Source organism: Paramisgurnus dabryanus, chromosome 1 (assembly GCF_030506205.2).
Source record: "Paramisgurnus dabryanus chromosome 1, PD_genome_1.1, whole genome shotgun sequence".
Lineage (NCBI taxonomy): Eukaryota > Metazoa > Chordata > Actinopteri > Cypriniformes > Cobitidae > Paramisgurnus > Paramisgurnus dabryanus.
This window is the reverse complement of record NC_133337.1, coordinates 45,162,898-45,187,395: the sequence shown is the minus strand read 5'-3', so window position 1 is coordinate 45,187,395 and position 24,498 is coordinate 45,162,898. Positions and strand designations below refer to the sequence as shown.

Sequence of the window (24,498 nt, the reverse complement as noted above, 5' to 3'; positions counted from 1 at the left end):
AACGTTAACGTTAAAACAATGAACATTAGAAAGTTATAAACATTATAAGAAAATTAAGAGTTTACGACAATTATAGACAGAGCATTCTAGTCTGTGTTTCTTTATGCATCAATATTACCTTTGTCTGTGTATTTAAATCTTTAGTGATAGTAAAATTAAGGAGATATAGGCCTAGATAATAATCTGTACCTCGTATATTAAAAACTTTTAGAAACTTATTTTTACCTTTTGAATCACGTTACCTTCGTAAAGCGTTTAGTTGCTTAATATTTCTAATACTTTTAGAAACTCCCAGGAATAAAAGCATTTCCAATCTAACAAAATATAGCCAATAAGAGCGTTAAACTGCGACCGTGCGTCTTTTCACAAATCCCCGCCTACATCGTCCTCCGATTGGCAGGCTTCTTTCAACAGCTCCGCCATTATTCAAATCACTGCATTGCGGTAGGCCGGCCCAGGTGTCAATCACCCGCATCAGCGCTGTATAAGGTCTAGCACTCCGCTCAGTGCGCTCAGAATCTCACACATAGGAGGACGGGACGGGGATGCGACCGGGAGCAGCTTCCACAGCTCGGTTTCGGACAGGGGATCAAGTGCACCGGTCGAGTTTGTCAGTTTTCTCGAGTTATGGCACATAATAGTGAATTTAAATTGAGCTCCTAGATGTTCGGTCCACTTTGGGGTAGTTTATTTTATTTCTGTGGATTGGTGTTTATTTTATCGCGCACGCATGGCTCGTAACGGCAGCGGGGATTCCTGAGGCCGAACCTGGACAGAATTATACCGACCCGTCAGTATGTCCAGCTGGAGTGTGAAGGTCCACCGGGCTTATGGGATATAGCCCGTCCTGTCAGCATCTTTACGCGCTCTCCGTCAGTCCCGGGAAGAAGAAACTCGGGCTCTTCTTCATTATGCTGCTGCTCTGGGTCTACATGCTGTACTCCTGCGTGGGCTACTGTGCCACCATGCCGTCAACTTTAGTCGCGGACAGTATTAACCGAGCGAGGGACACGGAGTTCGTCGCAGAGGACCCGGTGATGTCCAAACTGGTGTCCAGACCGCAGAGCTCGTGGACGGACTTGGAGTCTGATTATGATGAGCCCATCGTCAGGAGGGCTCCCAGAGGTTTCTCTAAAAATGAAGTGGAGCTGGAACGAGCCGAGTGGGAGCAGAAAGTGTCTCCGCTCTCGAGTTTCTCCAACGGCTCGGGCAGTAAGAAACTGCCTCAGGCGATCATCATCGGCGTGAAGAAGGGCGGCACGCGCGCGCTGCTGGAGTTTCTGCGCGTGCATCCTGATATCCGCGCGGTCGGAGCGGAGCCGCACTTTTTCGACCGTAACTATGACAACGGACTGGACTGGTACAGGTAAGATCAGTAATAATCGCTTGCAAAAATGTGTATTTCTTTACTTGTGAGGCTTAATGGCAATATTCAGTGAAGCGAATTATAATTAACGCACTTATTCCAAATCTATCCTTACAGACAACTTCTGCTATTTGTATTCAGCTAATATTTATTTTAAGATGTCCGCTTTTTAAACTTCTCTCAACATATGTGACATTTCAAGAAAGATTGGTTCTCATAAGCATAGAGACAAACGTAAGCAATAATACACACTCGCATACACTCATACAGAAGTTCAATGACCTCAGGTTTAGACTAAATGCTGAAAAACTCGTAGTAGTCCTAGTAGAAATACAATTAAGTTTAATTTACGTGTTATTTATTTTCCATTGGTTAATTTTAATAAGTAGCCTATGCTTTCACTGAGCTTTAGCATTTTTATGGTGATTTTTTTATTATTATAACTATGGTCCAGTAGGTCATGAATTATTTCGTTTGCCATATCAGATGTCCAAATATTGTACAAATATATTCTCAACCCCGCATTTTTATGGCCTATATCATGCTTTTTATTATTATTATTTTTGATATTCTACCATATGGTTCAATATCAAACTTTTTATTACTTTGTGGTATAGCCTAATGTGTTACTTAATAATGCAGCCTAATTTACAATTCTCTAATGTTTATACAAAGGATGAATGTTTTGTATGGTTCATTTAGCCCATATTTAAAGAAATCGGCAAGCTTTCTAGAAAAAAAAACACCGACTTGGAAAAAGTCGTAGGCAGTAGCTTTAGTTTTCACAACCCAGTTTAAACGTTTACTTTGGGTTCGTTGTTGTCAATGTTTTAGACTTTGCCCAGTTATTCGGAGAGAACCGAAATCGGAAATGTTGAACACGGTCTTTTAAATACACAATGATTCCGGCTGATATTATTCAAATAAACATAATCGTCCATGAACGGGGGGTAATTACAGATTTTGTGATTGTAATAGTTTGAGAGAGGAAGCCTATCTGACCACAGATGTAGCGCAGTGGTCCCTATTGGACACACCGGATCATTGCAGGTTAACGGAGCTTCACTTTTCCTTTCACTTTTACAACTTTATACATGTAAATTGTATTTTTGAAAATGGTCTAGTTAGCTTTGCTATTTTATTTCCGAAATACTCTATAAGTGCAACAGAATTAAGGGAATTAAATACAATAGGTTTGACCTTTTTCGAAATACTTTGTAGGCTACTGAAGTTTTTATGGTGGTCTGAATAGAGAGAAATAAAATAAAAAATGATATAAATAAGTATACATGCCACAGGAATGTCACATTGGTTTGGTCAATAAAATGAGTACCTTGTAAATTATGTAGTTGACTTGTTTATAATGGCCTAATTGAAAGTTTAGTTGAATGCAGCTGTATTTATCTTTTTGGACACTTTACAGCAGGGTGTTACAAACCGTAAAATGTTGTTATAGTTTGTGTAACTTATTTCAGTCTTACGAATTTATTTCATAAAGTTAATTTAGTTTTAATGTTACAATTGAAACCCATTCAATTGCCCATTTCGTTTTTTCAACTTATGTTTTAGGACGTAGTGAGATCTCATAATTCATTGCTTTATTTCCTATCTAACTTTTAAAACATTTCTTTAAAATAAACTTCAGCATTATAGATTGGGAAATATTTTCCGGTTATTGTTGTAGTTATTAAAAGATTACAATTTGAATATGTCAAAATTTTACAGATAATAAAACAATTAATGTTCGATTGTTAAAATTGATTGTACGAATATATAGACTGTATAAAAACAAAACCGATTAGAGAAAAGGTGATTTATTGCCCGAGACGAGAGTCTTTGGTTAGCCCGTGCCCCAAACGAAGACAAAGATTCGGACTGCTCGCCCGTCCTTCTGAACACATTTGCAAAAGTTTGAGGATTAAAACCCCAGAGCTTTAAAATATATGAGACGTTACACTGACCCTATATAAAGGAAGGAGTAAAAGAATAGCGACATTGATAAGAATATTTATTTATTTAATTAATTATTTAAACACACAGGCCCTAATTCTGTCTAAAGCAGATTCTTCAAAAATGTTAATTCTCGGTAAGCCCATTAATGATTTACCGAGAAAGTCCCGAAAATGTTTCTTTAAATGTATCCTTGCCTTATCCAATTAAATAAATAGCTTACATTATGCCATTATCCTTTTTATAAACTGTTTACAGAGAACACAAACGTCAAGGAAGTAATTAAAAGTGTTCATTGCAACTTTACCGGAAATATGTAAACAAAAAGTATGGGATATAGTGGGCCTTGAGATACTGTAATTTTTTATATTTTAACAGAAATGAACAAACAATAAAGTGTGCTTGTAGGAGGATAATATGGAGGGTTGAGTTAAAATACATATATTTAATATAATTTATATACAACACTGTTTATAATAAAAAAGGCTTGTGGTTAAGTTAGTCACAGTGATTTCTCTAAGAAACTCACATAAAGTCTTGTTACAATTACTTGTTACCTTTAAAATATGCCAAGTTGAAAAGTTAGTTGTCTAGTGATCTTTCCAAGATGTATCTCTTAAATGCATAGTTGATTGAGCCATTTAACATACTTATTGTGCATATAAACTATAAAGAAAAGTTTTGAAATGGTTTTCTGTGTCTCAAGTTTTACTATATTCATGCACATAGCATTGCAGCTGGTTTGAGTTGGACATTTGATGCCACTACGAAATTTTATATCTGGGCACTGCTGTTAAACAGACAAACAAATGCAGACTTTTTTATTTTTCTCTCTGTCTGCAACTTAATGTGACCCCGATAAAACTAAAATCCAAAACTGTGTTAGAGAGTATTTGGAGCAATTGAAAGACAGACGCGTTGGAGTTAGTCTCCAACTGGTCGGAAAACGTTCTGCTTTTTGACACGAGCGTTCATTTCCTTTTTGCCATTATACAGAAGTGGAGAAGTATATAGAGAAGAAAGTGTCTCCACCACAAGACCGAACAGTCCCACATACAAAGTGTTAGATTGCTGTGCAATGGAAAACGGAGTTCATGGTACAGATGTGTGCAACTGTGTATTTAAAAACTATCCCAGGGCATGGAAAGCATGCAAGCTGTGTCTTTAATGAGGTCAGGTCGAGTCAGTTTCATTTGTACAATTTGTTCACAGGACATATTCAAAGAAATTTTAGAAGAAATTGTGCGTTATTGATCTGTGTTTCTCAGACTGCAAGGAAATAAAATGAATATAACATGCTGTCTATTTTTTATAGAAAAATATTATGCATCAGACAGCCAGATAAATAGGCTTCAGATGAGCTTTTGTTAATACTTTATAGTGTTTGTACAGTTTTAGATGCTATAAGCATGGTTCAGACCTATATAAACTAACGTTATCTGCATGCACGCCACATTTTCACTTTGTAATGAGCTTCTATCAAGAACGTCTTCAAAACTGTCACTTTATTTGTTAAAGAAATTACAGAGTGAGCTGATTTATGGTGTAATAATGCGATTCTGTTTTCATAGTCTCCACTTTCAAGTATTTTTCTGATTTGTAAGATCCTACAAAAATCTTTGAGCTGTTTTTGCCACTCATGGTTTCTTTCAGAAGCTCTAATGATTAAATAAGCGGTTATGTTGGCTTCACAAAAATCCCACCCACCCAGGCAGACAGGGTCTCAGCTGGACCGCCGAGCGTTGTGGAGACTCTGGTGCTGTGGGTGACTTATAGTTACATAATGCTTAAGTCTACCAGCAACGTAGTGAGTCACACATCTCTTCCAAGTATAAAAGCCAACATGCAACTGTGACTAAAGGTCACGTTTTTTTGCTTCTGGTAAAAGGTGTGTAGCGGAGAATAATGCTATTCTTTTAGTGTACAGTGCATGCTCTTAGTGTGTCCATCCTGAGATTACGGGTACGTTTTCTGAATAGCAACCCATAACCGCAGACTAACAAAGAGACGTGGAGCATTGTTCCATGAGAGGAAAAGGCTCCGTTCCGAGAACGCTCTCGGAAGTCTGTCACTTGAAAGTTCTTAACTTTAAAGCCGTTATGACCCCCTGTCACCTCATCCAGATGAGGAGCCCATCCATAGAATGGTCAGTTCTGGATGGGTGCACCTGCTTTTGTACCCACACACCAGGGGAGTTTACACCACCGTGTAGGTGACCCATAAGGACGCTGTGGACGGTGACCGCCTCTTTCCGGCTTCTACAAAGCAGGGCCCATCCTGTCTAAGTGGAGCTGTGAAAGATCAAACCAAAGATCAAAGTTTGTCTGTGCACACAGGGTGTGATGGAAAACAGTGAGCTGCAGTTGACAGGATTGGGTGTATGACAGTGCCGTCCGTCCGTTTTTGTGCATCACTGATGGTTGGTGACTGATTTACCCTTACACATAGATGAGAACAAACCAATGACTGAAGCCAGTTTAGACCCTGCGGGATTAGATGTATTGATTCGTTTACGCTGTGTTGGGTACTGTGTGGTGTAGGGTTAAAGGTCTTTATGGCTTGGGTTATCTAAAAATCTGTTGAGCAACACTGCCTGTGTAAAGACCATCTGCACTGCAGGTGAGACCCGATCAACCCCTCATCTTTTTCGAAAAACACACACCCACACATAGTGTTCTTTGTCCCATGAAATGATATGAGTTTAGGGATATAAAATGAAATCCCTTACTGAAATACACGTCTTGTATCATATTTTAACTTAAGTAAATTTGGCAAATCTATTATAAATTAACTGATCCCAGTTCATAATTAAGGAGCCTCTTTACAAGCTGTTCAGCCTCATGGTACAATAGACTTCCTCTGCTCAGCTGGATCTGAACCTTAACCTGTCATCCATTCAGCAGTCAGCAGGTTGACAATCCTCTGCTGAGAGTCTGAACAACACTGGATGAGGACATTGAAAGGACCGCTTACAAACAATGCTTTAGTGTTGGCTAAACTGCTCAGCATCCCAAAGGATTACTCTGCTTTTGTGTTCGGCCACAGCTCCATTTCTATCGGTCTGTTACAGTCTCCTAAACTTATTTTAAGAAGCGAGCTACTTTAATGGTCACTGGCTTTGCTGTTTTCATTCGTTACACTTTCTTTTTCTCGTCTTCCTCTTGCTACCTGTAAGCCGATGTGTTGTAATGGTGGACAGGGCAGTGGCATTGTGGGTACAAGATCGTGTGTAACGAAAGCCACCGGTCAAATATTTAGGATGACTGAATTGTTCCTCAAGGCTTCAAAAAACTTTTGATCCAAAGGCATATGCCTAAATGTTTGAAGTAATGATAAATGCATAAAAGAGTACATTTTGCAAATTCTAGGCAAGGGGTGGCTACTTTAAAAATGCTAAAGGGTGATTCTCCCGAAATCCAGATTTAGAAGGTGTCCAGAAATTTTAAAAAGCTCTTGAAGCCAATTTTTTTGCACATATAAGATTAAGGTTTGAACTTACTATAACCATTATTTTTAGAGGATTTAAAATATTTCCTACAGAATTATTTAAATTTTTTAGATTATCATTATCAAAAATTATCATTACCGCAACATGATATTACATTAAATATATGCATTTACAAACTCATGTTTCGGTAATGAGAACTAAAAAGTTGTCTAGGTACTATGACAAAATAAAAATTTCAACTTTTATCTGGAGAGAAAAAATAAGAACTGCTTACCTGGTAGGCATCTTGAGTGTCACTGTCAATTATGTCCCTTCCAACAATTATTTTTAAATGTTAGTTTCTTGAGGGCTTAAACAATGATTGAAAATTGTTGCGGAGGATGAGAAAATTGGTCTTGGACACATTTATAATCCTTATTATTGTCTCTAGATTTACCATGATCACCAAATACCACATGTTTCTTTACTGTAAATGTTTATAGTCTAACATGCTGAAGCTTTTTATTTTTTAGATTTTTTTTATTATAAATATTTCCATGTCAAAGAACCCAAATCCAGTCATGGACACGTTACGGTAATGAAAATGTTCTCCTTTAATGTGGAAAAAATAACAAAATTGGTTTGTTTGATGTCATTTGAAATCATGTGCAAAATAGTACATGAAGAGATGTTTGTAACTGTATGATTCTTATTTTGATACTCTTACTTTGCATTTACTTTTTTATCAAAATGTTTTATGACACCTCATAAGTTTAATTTTGCGAGAATCACCCTAAAATATAATGTAGTTTTGATTTAATCTGTATATTCTGACATAGAATGACTAAATTATGCTACTTGGTTTTATTAACTCCATGGTTAAAAACTCAAATCTTAAATTAAATTAACCTGTCCATATGTCCAAATATATTTGACCCAACCATGGTTTAAAACAGTCTAGCATTTTTGGATCGAAACAACCCAGCATAGATTGATTTAAAGCCAACAGCTGGGTTTCTCCATATTTTACCCAACCATGGGTTGTGTAAACTGCATATTTTCTGTGTGTATCTTTAATAAGAACTTACAGTATGTATGTGTCTTTACATCCCACATTAAAGCCGGGCCCCACATCGAGCTTTACTTCCCCCCAGTCAGAGGCGGGGCTGTTGTAGGCCTCAGTGCCCACAGAAGCCACCCCCAACTGGGCACATTGGTCAGGACAGAGAGGAAGAGTGCGGGGGCCCCCAGTGTCCCCTGCTTGAGCTGGCATGGCTTTACCAGTGTGTTAGACCAATCAGGGAGGGACTAAGGATAAAGAATGGGGCTTTCATTCACCAAATGATCACTGGCTAATTGTGAATGGGGTGGCCTGGGGAGATCCAGACAGTAGAGGGCCACTGTGGTGGTCTGCCATTCAGATGCTCCTGTTCCCCCCAGAAAAAAAGTAAAATAACATGGCCGCCCTATACATGAGCCTCTGACTGGATTACAGACTAGAGGCAGACAGTTCCCAACAGGAAGTGGATGTCAAGCACTTGTGTTTTTGACCTTCACAGTGTAAAGATGCCCTTATTGACAGGTACATACATGAACATTCAGAACGAGGAAAGGGGGTGTTGTATATGAAGAAAAATGTAGACAATAATTTCCTGCTGTTTGAAAGAAGAAAAAAAAGAGAGAAAGATCTGAGACACCCCTCCGTGTTGTGTACGGACCCTCCTTCTGAGCCCGCCATGAATTGGACCCTTTATAAATGAGGTGATAATTTGGATGTTGCATGTCAGAATAATGCTAGCCTTCTTCCTCCAGACAGTAACTGCTCATTTACTGTAGCTAAATAAACATTTAAAGAAGCCTGGGGGCTACTTCACACAGCTCGCAGTATGGTTCAGTAATGGCTGGCTCATGTCTCCAACCAGGTCTGTCCTCTCAAGTGTGAGATCACCAGATCTCATTTAGTAAAAGTCTGACGCCCCAAGGAGGATTATTAGGTGAAGGAGTGACACATGAGAAAGCAGGGAGCGCTGGAAAGGAATTTGACTCGGGTCGTCCACAGGAGCAGTATAATGGAAAACTGTGACTGTAGATGATTTTGAGGGGCACTGTGTTTGTTTGTGTGTGGGTCTGTCTGTCTCTTAGTGAGGAAAGTGAAAGCAGAGCATTAGGAGAGAAAGAAAAAGGAGAGAAGTAGAGACTCCCCGAGGTTTCCATTAACCTCAGCGCGAAAAGAGCAGACAATTAAAGGAACACACACTTTGCTGATGTGCCCACAGGAGCACAGCGTGAACCAAGCTCCAGGGCAACAAACCCAGTGTCTCCAGCATCCAGGAGTTGTCATCCCTTTTGTTCTCATATTTTCCCTTTCAGCCTTTTATATTATTCTCCTTCTCATTTATTTATTCTCAACCTTTTTTGCAGTATATTATTTATTTTACATAATTTTTCTGTAATCCTGCATGTTTTGCCATCAATAGTAATAGTCACGTCAGTTTCAAAAATTAAAATATTTTATTATTTAAACCCAAATGGGTGATTCTCACGAAATCCAGATTTAGAAGGCGTCCAGCATCAGAATTTTTAAAAAGCTCTTGAAGCCATTTTTTTTATTTTTGCTTATATAATATTAAGGTCTGAACTTACTATAACCATTATTATTAGAGGATTTAAAAAATATTTCCTATTGAATTTTAAAGTTTTTTTTAGATTATCATTATCAATAATTATCATTACCGCAACATGATATTACATTAAATAGATGCATTTACAAACTCATGTTTCGGTAATGACAACTAAAAAGTTGTCCAGGTACTATGACAAACAAAATTGTAACTTTTATATGGTGAGAAAAATTTATACTGCGTACCTGGTAGCCATCTTGAGTGTCACAGTCAATTATTTCCCTTCCAACAGTTTTTTTTTAATTTGCGGAGGATGAGAAAATTGGTCTTGGACACATTTATATTCCTTATTATTGTCTCTACATTTACCAATGATCACCAAATACCACATGTTTCTTTACTGTAAATGTTTATAGTATAGCATGCACTGAAGCTTTTTATTTTTTAGATTTTTTAATTATAAATATTTCCTTGTCAAAGAACCCAAATCCAGTCATGGACACGTTGCGGTAATGAACATTTTCCCCTTAAATGTGAAAAAAATATTGGTTTGTAGGATGTCATTTGAAATCATTTGCAAAATAGTACATGAAGAGATGTATGCTTCTTATTTTGATACTCTTACTTTGCATTTACTTTTTTTATCAAAATGTTTCATGACAAAGTCTAATTTCACATATCACATGAGATGGGCGTCTGTTTTCTCTTTAGTCTTTCTCTGTTTTATATGGCATGTCTTAAACGTCTACACAAATCTGCATTATGTGGTTCAAATGGCTTGTCCTGTTGGCACGGAGAGCTAGATCTCATTTCTTGAAACATCTCAATGTACCCTAACACTGAAATACCTGAACGTTGAAATCAAAAGTGCACCTGTGACATCCGCTCTCGGATGATTACAGTCAACAGAAAGGTTAGACAGTGATCCTTCTGTTTTTCACGGCAGTTATCATTTTCTCAACGGGCGCTGTGATACCAAAGCTAGGCTGTCGTCCAAACATTTTGTCAGAATTGCCATAGAAGTGAGCCAAACTCTTCTCTTAGCCTTCCTGTTTTATCTGTGCAGTTTAATAGTCCATGCCGCTTCTATCACCACATCATATAGTTAATAACAGGTTAGGGATGGGGAATAGTCCCCAGGAATTTGTAAACCATTACCTACGGTCTCAAAGTAATGCAGCTGTGTTGCAGGCCTCTGATGTAACGGGTTGACAGACACAAAGGAAATTCCCAACACTTTAAAGCTCACCTGTCTTCAAAAGCTTTTCGGATAGGGAGGACTTTGTGCCAAGCAAAACAGGATGTAATGGGTGCATGCTTGTATGTGCTTGTGTCTCCGTTTTTTGGCTTTGAAACTTGAAAAAGGATTGACTTTGAAGGTCTTTAAAGAATATCTGTGCCAGTTTTATAACAATTCAGTGAGGGATCATATTCTCTACAGAGACGATCTTTTAGCATACTTTTAAGTCAAATTATTCTTAGCTTTTGTACATTGTATACATTGTATACTCCCAGTTAATTAAAAAGATAACTCACTATAAGATTAGCTGTCACAAAACAACTATCATATCTTCTGTTTCAAGGCAGATCTACGGACTGTTTGGTTTTCGTAGCTGCTCTCAAATGCTAATCCTCGGCAAACATGCTACGAGCCCATCAGTGCTAGTTACACTAAACACAACTAAAAGTCTATAGAGTCGTTGTGTCACTCAGTGAAAATGTAAATGAAGTGTGAGACTAGTCCTTTAACACCCTCTCAAACACCCAAGGTAAACAAGCTTACCACTATGGATTAGCAAGAGCAAGATAAACATTGGGGTCCAGTCATTATCGGTGCTAATAACTCAAGGGTGGATTAAATGGAAGAGCTTATGTTTGTTGAAATGTACATAGGTCACTAGACATTGAATATTTCATGTTATAATGTTCGTTTCAGACATTTAGTAGGCTAGTAAGCAATGGAGTACTGTAATATAAGAAAAGTCAGATTTGTCTAAGTAGTATCTATTTAAATGTTTGTATAATTGAGTTTGTCTTTCATCATAATTTTGTGGGGAGATGGTGTATGCCAGGGCTATTCAATTGGCGGCCGCGGGCCAAACCCGGCCCCCAAGGTAATTTGATCCGGCCATGTAGTCCATAAAAAGACATCTCTAGAATAAATTTAGTTAGTTAGACAACGGGCCTTACAGTTACGAGTTGATGCACGTGCATCTGTTTCATACAGCATGAGCTGCTGAGCACAAGTGACGTGACTGGTGCGAGCAGCTGTGTCACGTGTTTATATTCGCGCTTTGGTCCACAACGCGAGCCTCCCCTGCTCGCACTCGCGTCTCAAGACACGATGACTGACAGTGGTGAGTTAAGAGACCGGACTCTGTGGCTATTTTAACTTTATTTGATGTATTTCCTGCATAAAAACACTGTTTATTTACTGTGTAAATGTAGGAAAATGTAGTCATCATCACTGATATATCTCTGGCCCCTCATTTGAGATGCTTTTCATGAACTGGCCCCCATGACAAACTAATTGAATAGCCCTGGTGTATGCTAAAACCTTAAGCTTAATTAAAACTAAATGTGGGGTTTGCTAAGGCAAACATCACTAGTACTGTTGCACATACTTACGGTACATTCACACGTTGCGAAAGCATTAACGCTTCACGGGGGCTTGTCTGAAGCGTGGCCAATCACAGTGGCCGCAACACAACACATCCGGTCTTGCATAAACGTACTTGGTTGGCTTGCGTTAGGTTATTTGCCTAAGGCGAACTGATTGGTTGACGCACACATTGGCGCTTGAAATGCTGAGAAATGATAAACTTTTGCCGCGCGCAATGGCAGTGACGCGACCGTGACGGATCCACAATTCAGTTCGGCAACGCATGATGTCACCCATTAAAAGTGAGAAGTGTTAATGCTTACGCCCCGTATGAATGTACCATTTACTCGATAGCCTGATTTATAGTTCTGCATCAGACCTACGCTGTTCCGTCTACGCTGTAGACGGTATTTTTTTTTTTACTTCTGTATTGTTGTCCGCATTGACATGCAGACTGCTAGTATGGTAAATGGACTGAATTTATATAGTGCTTTCATAGACCCATGGCCATCCAAAGTGCTTTACAATTTGCCTCGCATTCACCCATTCACTCACTCATTCATACACTTTGGTGTCAGCCATGCAAGGCGCCATCCAGCTCAATGGGAGCAGCTGGGGTTAGGTGTCTTGCTCAAGGACACCTCGACACTTAGTCAGGTGAAGCCAGGGATTGAGCCACAAACCTTCCGGTTTGTAGACAACCTACATGAACCACTGAGCCGCTGCCGCCCCATAGGCAGTGTTTATTTATATCGCTCCTTAACTTGGTCCATATTTGTTTTTACTGTCGCAAGCGGAAAAGCATATGAGGTAATGCGACACTACATATTTGGACGTTTTTACGTAAGGGGAGGAGTTGAAGTAGACATCACAGTGCTTGCAATCCATGTAGAATTGAGGCGTCATTACATTTTTGGGGAGGTGCACGGCCTAGGGTAGCCCGTACATGACGTATTGTACATTTGGATGTAACTTGGCTTGTGCTATTTTTTACGAACATGAATACATCAAAGGCTGGTGAATATCAGAATATCGTAGACAACTTTTGGGCTACTTTAGCCTTTGGCTAGTAACATTGTGCATATAGAAATTGGCATTATTTTATTTTATTTTGATGTGCATAAATACATTTCGTATGTAAAATAGTTGCACCTAAGCAAGTACAGACAGATCTTTATTCATAGGCCACAATATCACAATTTTTTTTAGGTACGATGCTAATATCACAAACGCCTTTCCAGCATAGTCAAAGTGGCAGTCCTGTTAAACACCCTAAAAACGCATTCCTGCTTTAGCTCTATACATTTTAGCCGAGTGAGAGATCGTCGCACTTTATTACTTTCCTTCATTCTTGCATCTTTTATTTAGAGCTTATGGCAGCCTCTTCACACACAGCCTCGTTGCTAACACAGAGTAATTCCACTCAGCTGGCAAGACTGTGGGGCTGTAATTCAATGTAGAGCTCAGAACAGCGGACAGACACCCAACTCTCGTTTTAAAGAGATTTTGGTAGCCGTTGAATGGCAGCAAATAATGCCTAAACGGAGTCTGGGCAGATTGCGACTTCCATAGACTGAGTTCGCTGTGATTTATGGGTGTTCTGCCTTTTTCGGAGGCCGCTGTGGTTTAGAATGAGTTTGAGGGTGAGACGGAGAGCAAGAAAAGAAGAAAGAAAATGGGTCTGAAATTGTGGTTGGCAAAGTACAGCCTATGATTTTTGAGCAGATACCCTCTCTCACGATACAGACGTTATTGTAGAACATCTTTATATATACAGTGCTACCGGGAGGTTTAAATATATTTTTCTACCCTTGACACCCTAAAGAGGCCCAAAACCATAACCCCCCACTCTGAGAAAACATACAGATTAACCAGCTCACCCGGCACTCTGTGTATACTCCTAAGTGGGGTTTTTTTGGAGGGGGGGTTCAAGGTTTGTTTTATGTAAATGTTTTAACCTCAAAGTGATGATAAAGTAGTTTTCCGAAAGTCTGTCTGGCTGCTCGCTCAGGCATAATAATTTAATGAGAAACTAGATCGGCATTAAGGTGTAACCGTCTTTAGAGATGACTCTGAAGAAACGGTGTTCTATTCTCGGAGAAAGGCAGGTCTGAAGTGTCTGCAATCCTCCCTGTTCCTTCATTATTTATCTCCACGTGAGAGCCTTTCTCTGCCTATCTAATACAGATCCAGTGACGGTATCTGTCAGCGAAAATGTCGGGACATCAAGCTAAGATGCACCAACACCTTAGACGGGTCATCCGGAGACGGCGCTTAAACCTCTTTGTTCACGTCACCATTACATGGCAAAGATCAGAGGCTGAGGAGAAACCAAAGGAACATAGACTGAGATTTATGGTACGCTCTTACAAATAGAAAAGTTTCTGCACAGCCATGCCATAGAAGGACCATTTTGGTTCCACAATGAACCAAAGGTTCTACATGGAGCCATTCAGCCAAAAATGGTTCTTTTATGGAACCGTTAAGCACCTTTATAAAGCAAAGCAGATATAAATGCACAAGCTGGATTGTTCATTAACACACTTGTGTGTGTGCTATCTACGGTCCTTTGACGTTAGCATTGCACGTTAAGTGGAACCCCTGGCTATTCTCATTCATGATCCTCTAAGTGACTCTCAAAATACTGCAGATTCTTGCTGCTACACACATAGTATCTCACAGTATTTTTCTCCTCTTGCCATCAGATTACAATTCTCCCAGTGCTTGAGCTATAAAACCCAGTTTTGCTCCACAGATTTACGGCTGCAGTTTTGCTCTGCGGTTAAATATAATGTCAAGGTTCTAGGCTCTGCAGGGTGTATTCGAAATCTACAGCTTCACTTGGGTCTCTATGATGACAAAGCTCAAAAAATATTGTGTCCATGGAGCAGGCTGGGAGGTGCCTGGGCTACCAGATGTATCCACACAGCCTCCATCCATATTTCAATACCAGCTCTCAAGAAAGGAGATAAAGTAATGTTTCTGTGCTCATAGTTAGCATCTTATGGGTATTTAAAACATAATTTAGTTGAATATGTGTTAAGCCATAACAAAAATATTGCTTATTAGCTTTGCCTCACTTTTGAAGTGACAGCGTTCTCTCGCTAAAAACAAGCTCTGTTTTATTTCTACTATACAAGTATTAGTTGTCCTTTGTTAGTGCATGAATGTCACCTCTGTTTTTTTCCACTCTTCACTTCTGATAGTTTGAAGTGCACGGGTTGAGAGTAGCTTTGCCGGAAAGATGGCCCTTTAGCCTTTGGTCGGGTGAAGTGTCACAACGCTTAGATCACTATGACACCGGTAGTCTGGGGTTTGAGCACTGTAATCAATAGTCTGACTATACAACACAGAAGTGTATGAAGTGTGTGAACCAGTGGATGCAGATGAGTCATTCAAAAAACCCTCAACCCTTGAAAATAAGTAGATTCAAAACAGGATTACAAGCCGAGATACTACCAATCAAATAGAGTGTCATGCATATGCACAAACAAATGTTTCGATCAAGGAGGATCTTCCTCTTCTTTTTTATTGACTCATTTTTGACTTGAAAATTTTCGTAAAATCATGTTACACATGGATTGTGCATGATTCTGTTTTATCATTCAGGGTTCCCACGGGTCCTTGAAACCCTTGAAAGTTTGTGAATCTAAGGAAAAATGTCAAGGCCCTGGGAAGTTTTTGAAAAGATACATGCATAGATACAGGTCATTGAAAGTGCTTGAATCTATTTTATGCAAGAAGTTTTCTGGAAGAAAATCCATATTATTCCCTGTGTAGTGTAGGATAATATCATAAAAGTTCTAGACTTTTTAAGCACACGTGCTAAACTGTTAGCATTAAATGCTTATATCTTCTGTATGCGAATGTTGATTCATACCAAAATGCTTTTTTGCATTGTGTTTGACACATGAAAACGTCTCTGGTAACTGTTGTTCCCTGAGAAGGGAACGAGACACTGTGTCTCCCCTGCCATACTTCCTGCATCCCTGTAATGCCGTCTTTGGCAATATTTCAGATAGCGATATACTTCCTGGCTCCTGCATCACCCCGTCTTTATCGTTAAGCCTCACCATTGGTTGAATTTGATATACACATTCAGACACACTTACCCCTGGAGGCGTCCCCAAAGTGTCACTGCAGTGACGCAGTACAAGTTCCCTCGAAAGGGAACTTTATCAATGCATCTAAAAAGGTAACACGATGTAACCTTGCTCTCACTTGAAATATGTCCCCACATTTAGTCCTTGAATTTGAGGGTATTGCACCTCCTTGAAAGGTCCTTGAATTTAAAGTTAACTAAGATGTGGGAACCCAAGCATGTAATTTCTGAACACTGAAAAGACAAACAAATTGTATGCGTTACTTTTACGTGCTTTATTGTAGCTTTCCAATAAAATTATGGGTGGCCCACTCATAAAAATATCCCGTTTAGTATGCAAAAGCTAGAAAATACAAACGTTTGTAATGACATAATGGTGAGTAATGAGGACATAATTATCAAATTTCCTTTAAGGCACACAGCGATAGGCCCAGTCTTAAAACTTTCCCACAAGCAACCACTTCAACATACTGTAGGTACTTCTGTTTTACTATAAGTACTTTGTGGCTCTGGACTTTCTCTTTTAGGCATTCCAAGTGCCGAGCTGTTAAACTCATTGCCGATTAATTTAGGTTTATTTGACTGCTGAGACTTTATTACACTGCTGCTTATTTAAACAACGCTTTAACTCGAAGCCGCTACAGTTGTGCTCTCTGTAAAGAAGCAGAGAGGCTCAGGAGATGTATATGAAAGACACGTGCACGCATGCAGGTGCTCGGCGGTTCGGTCTGTTTTGACTTGCTCTTCAAAACCAAACTGCAGGTAGGGCTGTGTGTCTCTGAAGACTTGGATGTGCAATGTGTTTCTACTTCATATCAGCTTGCAAAAGTAGAAAAAGAAGAAAAATGTGGGCCAAACCATAACAATACTAGAGTTGAAAGAAAGACAGACTACAACTCTTGACTTGAAAGCCGTAAGATTATAGATACAGCAGACTTGGGGGATTTTGGGGCTACTGTGTCTGTCGTAAGCCAAACAGGCTCTTCTCATCTGATCATGTTTGACGAGAAGAACAAAGCATGCTTATTATAAAAGTCCTTCCTGTTTCTCTTGTCTTTTACTCTCTGTCTCTTCCTTATCTTCGCCCAATTGAGGTTTTGCACTTCCAAAGTTCCCGTAGCATCATCCCACAACCAAGAAGCAGAGGCCAATTTTGTCCTCGTCTCATCCCTTGATAGTAGTGACTCTTTTTATCAGAAGAATCACTGAGCACTCATCTCCACTTTCTTATACCAGTTTTAATAATTAACACACAGCGTATCTTAACCTGCTCGAGTAGCAGCGTGTGCCGTGTGTTGGCGAGGCACTCGAGGCACACGTACAACTCAAGGGCTCTCAACATCCTCCTCTCTATCCCAGCTCTGAGAGCACAGGAGAGCCGGAGAAGTGCTCTCCACTCATTCTCAAATATGTCCTCCCCCTTGCTCCCCTGGCCCCTCCATGGCCCTTGCTCTTTAAGATCACCGAAGGACAATGCTCCATTTTCAAAGAAAAGAGGAAAAAAGAGGGCTCGAGTGTCAAAGCATTGCCTGTTTGCTGGGGGAATGTCTAAAAAGAAGCGCCTCATAAATCAAAACGCCCGAGAAAGGCTATTGTTCTTCCAAGAGCTTGCCTACTTGTCTTTTTTAACCCCCCTTTCCCCGCCCTTCATCTTTGCGCTCTGTTGAAGTCAATGGAGTGATCGTTGAATGCTTTTCTTTTAAGTTCCTCACAACTTTTTTATTTTCCCTCTTTCAAGAATCCTTCCCCCATACCCTTTTCACACTTGGTTGTATTGTTTGGCTCGATCCCGAGTTTGATTTCACTCCCCGATCTCTTTATACGCTGTATTATTCGGGTAGTTTTGGGTCATTACCGTAGGTGGCAGCTTTACTGTATTATTCACGTCTTTTTTTTAACTACATGCAAGTTTGCACTTGCTAGAAAAAGTATTGTGTAATGTAATGTTTTTATGTTAAATCATTCAAAACCTGAAATGGATATGTTTGGTGATTTTCGTGTACATATTTGTGTGATTTATTACCCGGTACGGCAGATGCAGGTGGTTCAACAGTAAAATGACAAAAGCCTGCATTATAATAAGATCCACACATATAGATGGTTTTGTAATTGCAAAACGAACGCCCATTTCTAAAACACATTATACACATTTCCTCCAGACTAGTAAACAGTTAAACTGTAAAGATGCGTATGTGTAAGAGTGCGACATCGCATAAAAAAGGCACTGACATAATCTGTTTTCATTTTTCAGAGATTAATGAGGTTTTATCCTTCAAACAGTCACTCCAATGTTCTGACAGAGCTGTAATCAAACTGATATTATCATAATTGGATCTGTGGCCTGCTCTTTAGTGAAGACACGTAACCACACAAATCTGCCAACAACTTTCCATCAAATAAATCAGAGTTACCTCCAGCAGCCCTAGGCTGTTCTCTCATTCAGCATTGAGTGCTGTTTAAGTTTCACTACAAAGAGAGGCAGTGGGAATGTGATCCGGGAAAATCCGTTGTGTACAGTTCAGGGATGTATCGGGATGGTCGGTTTATGGTCGAGCATAAACACGTGACGGGTGCCAACAACACAAATTGATACTCCAGAGACGACAGACCAGCGAGAGCTTCACCCTTCACCTGTGCAAACCCCACAGAGGCTTATTCTGAGCCTGTTGACGTCTGAGTAGGGCTTCACACTTGTTGAAACACTGAAATACAGTAAACAACAAGGGGGAAACATGCAGGAGTGTTTCTCAAATGGAAGGCTGCACCTTCTGGAGGTCGCAGAGGCACACTGCATACACCATCAATACTGGTTTATTTCAGTTAACTGAGCATTACATTCACGAGCCGTATACAACAATTTATGATAGGTATAAAAGTACATTTTAGAATTGGTAATATTCTGAAATAAGACGTATGCAGCCTACAAATGCGAACTCTGAAGGATGCAGCCTTCTGTTTGAAAAACGGCCAGGGTTATGTTGGACATACTTGATCCCTTAAAGAAACCGTGCATCATAAATACAACATAAACGGCCAAACAGGGCAAATTCAGCCAATCTCCGGGTTTGGTGGTACCACTTTTAGCATAGCTTAGCATAATCCATTAAATCTGATTAGACCGTTTTTGACATTTTTCCTATTAAAACTTCACTCTTCTGTAGTTACATCATGTACTAAGACAGAAAATTAAAAGTTGTGATTTTTTAGGCCGATATGGCTAGGAACTATACTCTCATTCTGGCGTAATAGTCAAGGACTTTGCTGTCGTAACACGGCTGCAGCAGGCGCAATGATATTACGCAGTACCTGAAAGTAGTCCCCTTGCTAACTTTCAATAATAGGGGACTACTAATCAAGCGACAATGATTTTGTCCTCCATTGTTGTTTTGTATGTCTGCCTCAGCTCGCTATGTCGTATTCATGTGATTACTAGAACAAGCTTGTAATTGGTTAGCGTGGGGCGAATATCTGCCCAAAGTCAGATTTATCAACTTGTGCAAACTTTTCATGCCTGGTGTGTCTAATGAAACATTCACTTTCTACAGGAGTGTGTGCCAATAAAATATGATCCAGTTATTCATATGTAAATCATAGTCTTCCCTTATCAATTCTCCCACTGTAATACAGTACGGGCCTCCTGATTGGCTAGGATTCTGAAACCCAAGTCTGTTTGCTGTTAACATTGCTGTTTGCTGTTGACTTTTAATTCTGAAAACCTCTGCTCAAAAAGCCCTTGATTGTGGTTCTGCACATAGCCCATTCATTTCACCAACTCACCCGAAAGCTGCCTGCAACAGATTGCTGTCTTTAAACAAGCCAGAGGAACTTTCATGTGGAAAGCACATACGTTTTGAAGGTTGCCACTATGAGTGTGGCCATTAGCCTCGGTTGCTTTGAAGTATAAACTGTTGTTTAGGTCTGTGTGGTCAATATGATGAGTACTATTGCTGAGGTCATAGATTTGAAACTTACTGGAAACAGATTCAGATTGGATTTTGCTCCACAACTGCCTTTGCCCCAAACGATTAACCTATTATTTGTAACCCTTACTAGTTGGGAAAGCTGTTTAATGGAAAGACTTGTAACTAGCTCTATAGGGTATAAGCATATGCGTTGGAGAAATTAAAAAAGTCACAGATCATAATAACAAATTAAGCTAAGCGAGCTTGTGAATGTATTGCATTAGAAAGCCTTTATACTTCTACAAACATGACATCCCATTTAGTGTTTTGTGCATCTACATGTGGTTAGCAACCAATGCTAATTAAATTTAACCCAGATTCATGGTCTTGAATTGGCTCATTGATTGAGAAGCACCATATGCACCATCTGTTTAATTGCATTATGCAATATTTTGTTTTCATTACACCTCCATTCTAACCCCCGTCTATTCTCTTTCTCCATAGGGACCTGATGCCTAAGACCCTGGAGGGCCAGATCACCATGGAGAAAACCCCAAGCTACTTTGTGACGCGTGAAGCTCCTTCCCGGATCTATGCCATGTCCCGCGACACCAAGGTGATCGTGGTGGTCAGGGACCCCGTCACAAGAGCCATCTCCGATTACACACAGACATTGTCCAAGAAACCCGACATTCCCACTTTTGAAAGCCTGACGTTTAAAAACAGGACTACAGGGTTGATTGACACCTCGTGGAGCGCCATTCAGATCGGCATCTACGCCAAGCACCTGGACAACTGGCTGCAGTTTTTCCCAATGCGCCAGATTCTGTTCGTGAGCGGAGAGCGTCTGATCACCGACCCGGCCGGAGAGCTGGGCCGCGTGCAGGACTTCCTGGGCCTGAAAAGAATCATCACAGACAAACACTTTTACTTCAATCAGACCAAGGGCTTCCCTTGTCTTAAGAAAGCCGAGGGCAGCAGCAAACCCCATTGCCTGGGCAAAACCAAAGGGCGGACCCACCCAAACATTAACCCTGAGGTGGTGCAAAGGCTTAGAGACTTTTACAGGCCTTTTAACATGAAGTTCTACCAGATGACTGGGCATAATTTTGGTTGGGATTAACGGTGAATGGAGGACATGTCATTATTATTATTTTTTCATTTTCTGTGTATTTGAAATGGCAAAAAGACATTGAGATAATTGCTATATATATGTAAAATGTACAGAAATCTATTTTATAATAATTTATTTTTAATTTCTAAGCAATTAATTCACTAAGCTGCCTAACCATTTTGTACATAACATCCTGCCCTTGAGTTTCACGTCACTTTCCATTCGCTGTGGTTATTTCCATACACAATGAATAATGGTGCTTCCAAATTCCGAACTCGAAAATGGTTTGACAAACAGTTTGTTACGGGTATAGTGCATTTACAAACCAATAGCAACAGACATCCGCAATTTATTCAATTCTGAATGTCCACTAAAATGTACCAGGCACGGACTGTATTTCACTTTAAAGCTTGTTCTCTTGACTGCATTTCATGTTTCATTACACTCCATATTGGCACTATGTTAAGCAAGAAAGCCGATCCAATGTCCGTCTTCATTCGATAACACGAGAATCAATATCTCTAATTGCTACCTACAGTATCACTCATGTTTAGAGTTGACCGCTGGTTCCTGTAATGAATGGCCAATCTATTGATGGCTAAATAGTATCTCTGACAACAGCGAGGTGGCATGTCGACATTATGCTAATCATGTAACTCATCCGAATGGATCGATTAGGTTTCTCCAGCTTTATGGCCTTGGCTCAGGCTACTTCCCTGTCTGAAAGGTTCAAAGGTCAAGTAAAGTTTGCCGTTTGAAGGAGCCAAGCCTCATCCTCATCTTTAAAGCTTTACTCTGCTATGAGTTGGTGTCTGTATTGACTCATACTAGAAAAATAAAACCATTAATGTTGAGGTTCATTTTTGTGTTCATCCCATCACCTTATCTCAGTTCTCTGCTTCTTGCCAAATTTTAACAAGCTTATGAACTCATCTAAAGACGCCTCGTTGTTTTATTTCTTGGTTTCATGTCGCCTCCATGTGCTTGTGTTTGTCTTTCTACTTGAATTTTTGAAACGCAAAAGGGAAAGAAACAGTCCCTCTTTATCTGTGATAGTCACCCCATGACCGCAGAGATGGCGGCTGTCTCGCGGCAAGACAAATGATTGCAGTTCTAGTTACTATGCGCTCAAAGCACCTGATCTTGGATCAGCTCTCAATACCTCAGCAATGAGTTAAGGTGTAGGGTTTTATAGATACAAGGAGCCGACATGTCACTTTCTACAACTTAGCTTTATCGTTGGTTTGAGAGATACTGATCTTGCACCAGATTTGAAAAGGCCATTACGGATGTACCCAGGCTTCATGTTATCTCACCGCTTTTAATATTTGGAAATGAAACGCAGAGGGAAAGGGTTGTCTAATTGTTTGGTTTTGGATGGGTGCAAACGAAAATACAAAAGAAAAGCGGTCTGAATTAGCTCAATTATTTTTTGTTTGCTTTACGAACATGCTGTGCCTCGAACAAGCCCTGTGCTGTGTTAAGCCAACTTCCTTTCATTTGGAGAGGAGATCGTAATATTTATCAGCTGTGTGGACACAGCCATACAAATCTTGTTGGCCTTCTAAGTGGGGGAAGCGGGGGACATTTCCCAGGGCGTTTTTCCGACTTTATTCAATTTATCAAGTAATCAAACGTTCAGGAGGGGCAAAGAAAAGAACAATGTGAAGTTTATCCTCCAACTCTAATGAAATCATCAAAGTTTGTTTCTTGCATTCGCATTGCATTTATAAGCAAACCGGTAAGATGATGGCAGTGAGAAAAGGTCTAGCGATATTTCATCAAATGTTAATCCTTAGGGCCTCCTGAGATTTACGAGTGCAATTGGATTTTGGTTTTGTTTATCAGAAACATCTACTTCAAGTCAAAGAGGAGCTTATTGCTCAGGTATTTTCCGAGTAATACATGTGAACGTTGTCTCTCACTGACTACATGTGAAATGGATATGAATTTTGATATGAGTGAAGTTTCATATCTTTGCCCGCGGTCAGGCAGTCTGTGCTGATGCATTTGTTTAATGGTTGAGTTTTATTCAACCTTTTGAAAAACATTCAAATGTTTGTTTTACACACAATAAGTATAACACAAGAAATACACTAGAAATTATCTTTACGTACAAGGGATGAGGAAGACATGTAAACCAAGTATTTTGTGGTATCAAAAAGAATTAATTTTACACCATGAAAGATCAAAATGGAACAGATGTTTCTAGATAATGAAATAATGAACATTCATACTTATGCTTTGTATGAAGAATAAAATAAAATATATATTTTACCAAACTGCTTTATTCTGTATTCATTATTCACAGTATAAGAAGAGTTAGACATTAGCAGAATATTAACAACTAACCGATTTCCCTTTCATCCAAGCCTGTATTATGTTAAAGTGCACATATTTAATTGTTAAAATAACAACGTTATTTTGTGTATTTGGAATAATACAATGTGTTGACGTGGTTTATGGTAAAAAAAAAAACACATTATTTTCCACATAACGTACATTGTTGTAGCTTCAGATTTCACTCTCTACCTGAAACTCACGGATTTGAAAAGCTCTGTGTCCCTGATTGGCCAGCTAATCTGTACATTGCGATTGGCCTGAATACCTCTGACGTCAGCAAGAAATGTGATGCTCCTTACCATGTTTGAAAGATTTGCTCACAATGCAATGCTAACAGGAGTTAACTGACAGGCTGCGAGTCTGAAGCGGGAGGAATTATGATAATGTCGGTCTCTACGTCACCAATCGTCACCAAGACTTTCTTTTTTAGTAGAAATATCTAAAATTTCTTAAATGAAGATGCTTTTTCTTGATGAGCAAAATAACCTAAGAAAATAAATCTAGTTTTTAGACAAAACATTTACAATTTAAGTTAATTTGTCCTAAAAAAACAAGCCAAAATATCTGCCAATTGGGTGAGAAAAAAATCTTGAAATAAGTTTTCTCAAACACTTATTTCAAGCAAAATTTTCTCACCCCAATGGCATTAGGTCATTTTGCTCATTAAGAAAATACATCTTAATTTAAGAGATTTCGATATTTCTACTTAAAACAAGACAAAAATACTAAGTAAGAAAGTCATTTTTTTGTAGTGCAGGAAGTAAACTGTTGCCTACAATCTGTGTGTTTGTTGTAGTCCAAGAAAAGAGATTTACGTTGGAGACGATAACTTGCGTCATTGTTTACTTTGGGGTTTGTACCTTTTGCATATCGTTTACATGTACTAATACACACCTACACACCAAAGGAAATGTAAAATCATGAATCGGACCATAGGAGCTCTTTAAACTCTAAGTGGCGGTTTCCTGGACAGGGTGTAAATTAATGAAGATATGTTAATTCAAGGTGTTTTGAAATTAAGGCAGCTCAAACATGCATTTTAGTCTGGGACTAGGATAACCCCTGACTGGG

General features: G+C 39.4%; 1 protein-coding gene across 1 annotated transcript; it reads left to right on the top strand.

Annotated features, from left to right (window-relative positions):
• The first annotated feature begins 527 nt into the window (after window positions 1-527).
• hs3st3b1b (heparan sulfate (glucosamine) 3-O-sulfotransferase 3B1b) lies at window positions 528-23,366 on the top strand. The gene is made up of 2 exons (XM_065262415.2): window positions 528-1,366; window positions 20,475-23,366. The coding sequence occupies exons 1-2, from the start codon at window positions 831-833 to the stop codon at window positions 21,091-21,093; spliced, it is 1,155 nt and encodes a 384-aa protein (XP_065118487.2). The 5' UTR covers window positions 528-830; the 3' UTR covers window positions 21,094-23,366.
• The last annotated feature ends 1,132 nt before the right edge of the window (window positions 23,367-24,498 follow it).

Coding starts and splice junctions, on each gene's coding strand:
- hs3st3b1b (XM_065262415.2), top strand. CDS start 831: ATGGGATATAGCCCGTCCTGTCAGCATCTTTACGCGCTCTCCGTCAGT. Junction 1,367..20,474: donor AACGGACTGGACTGGTACAG/GTAAGATCAGTA, acceptor CTTTCTCCATAG/GGACCTGATGCCTAAGACCC.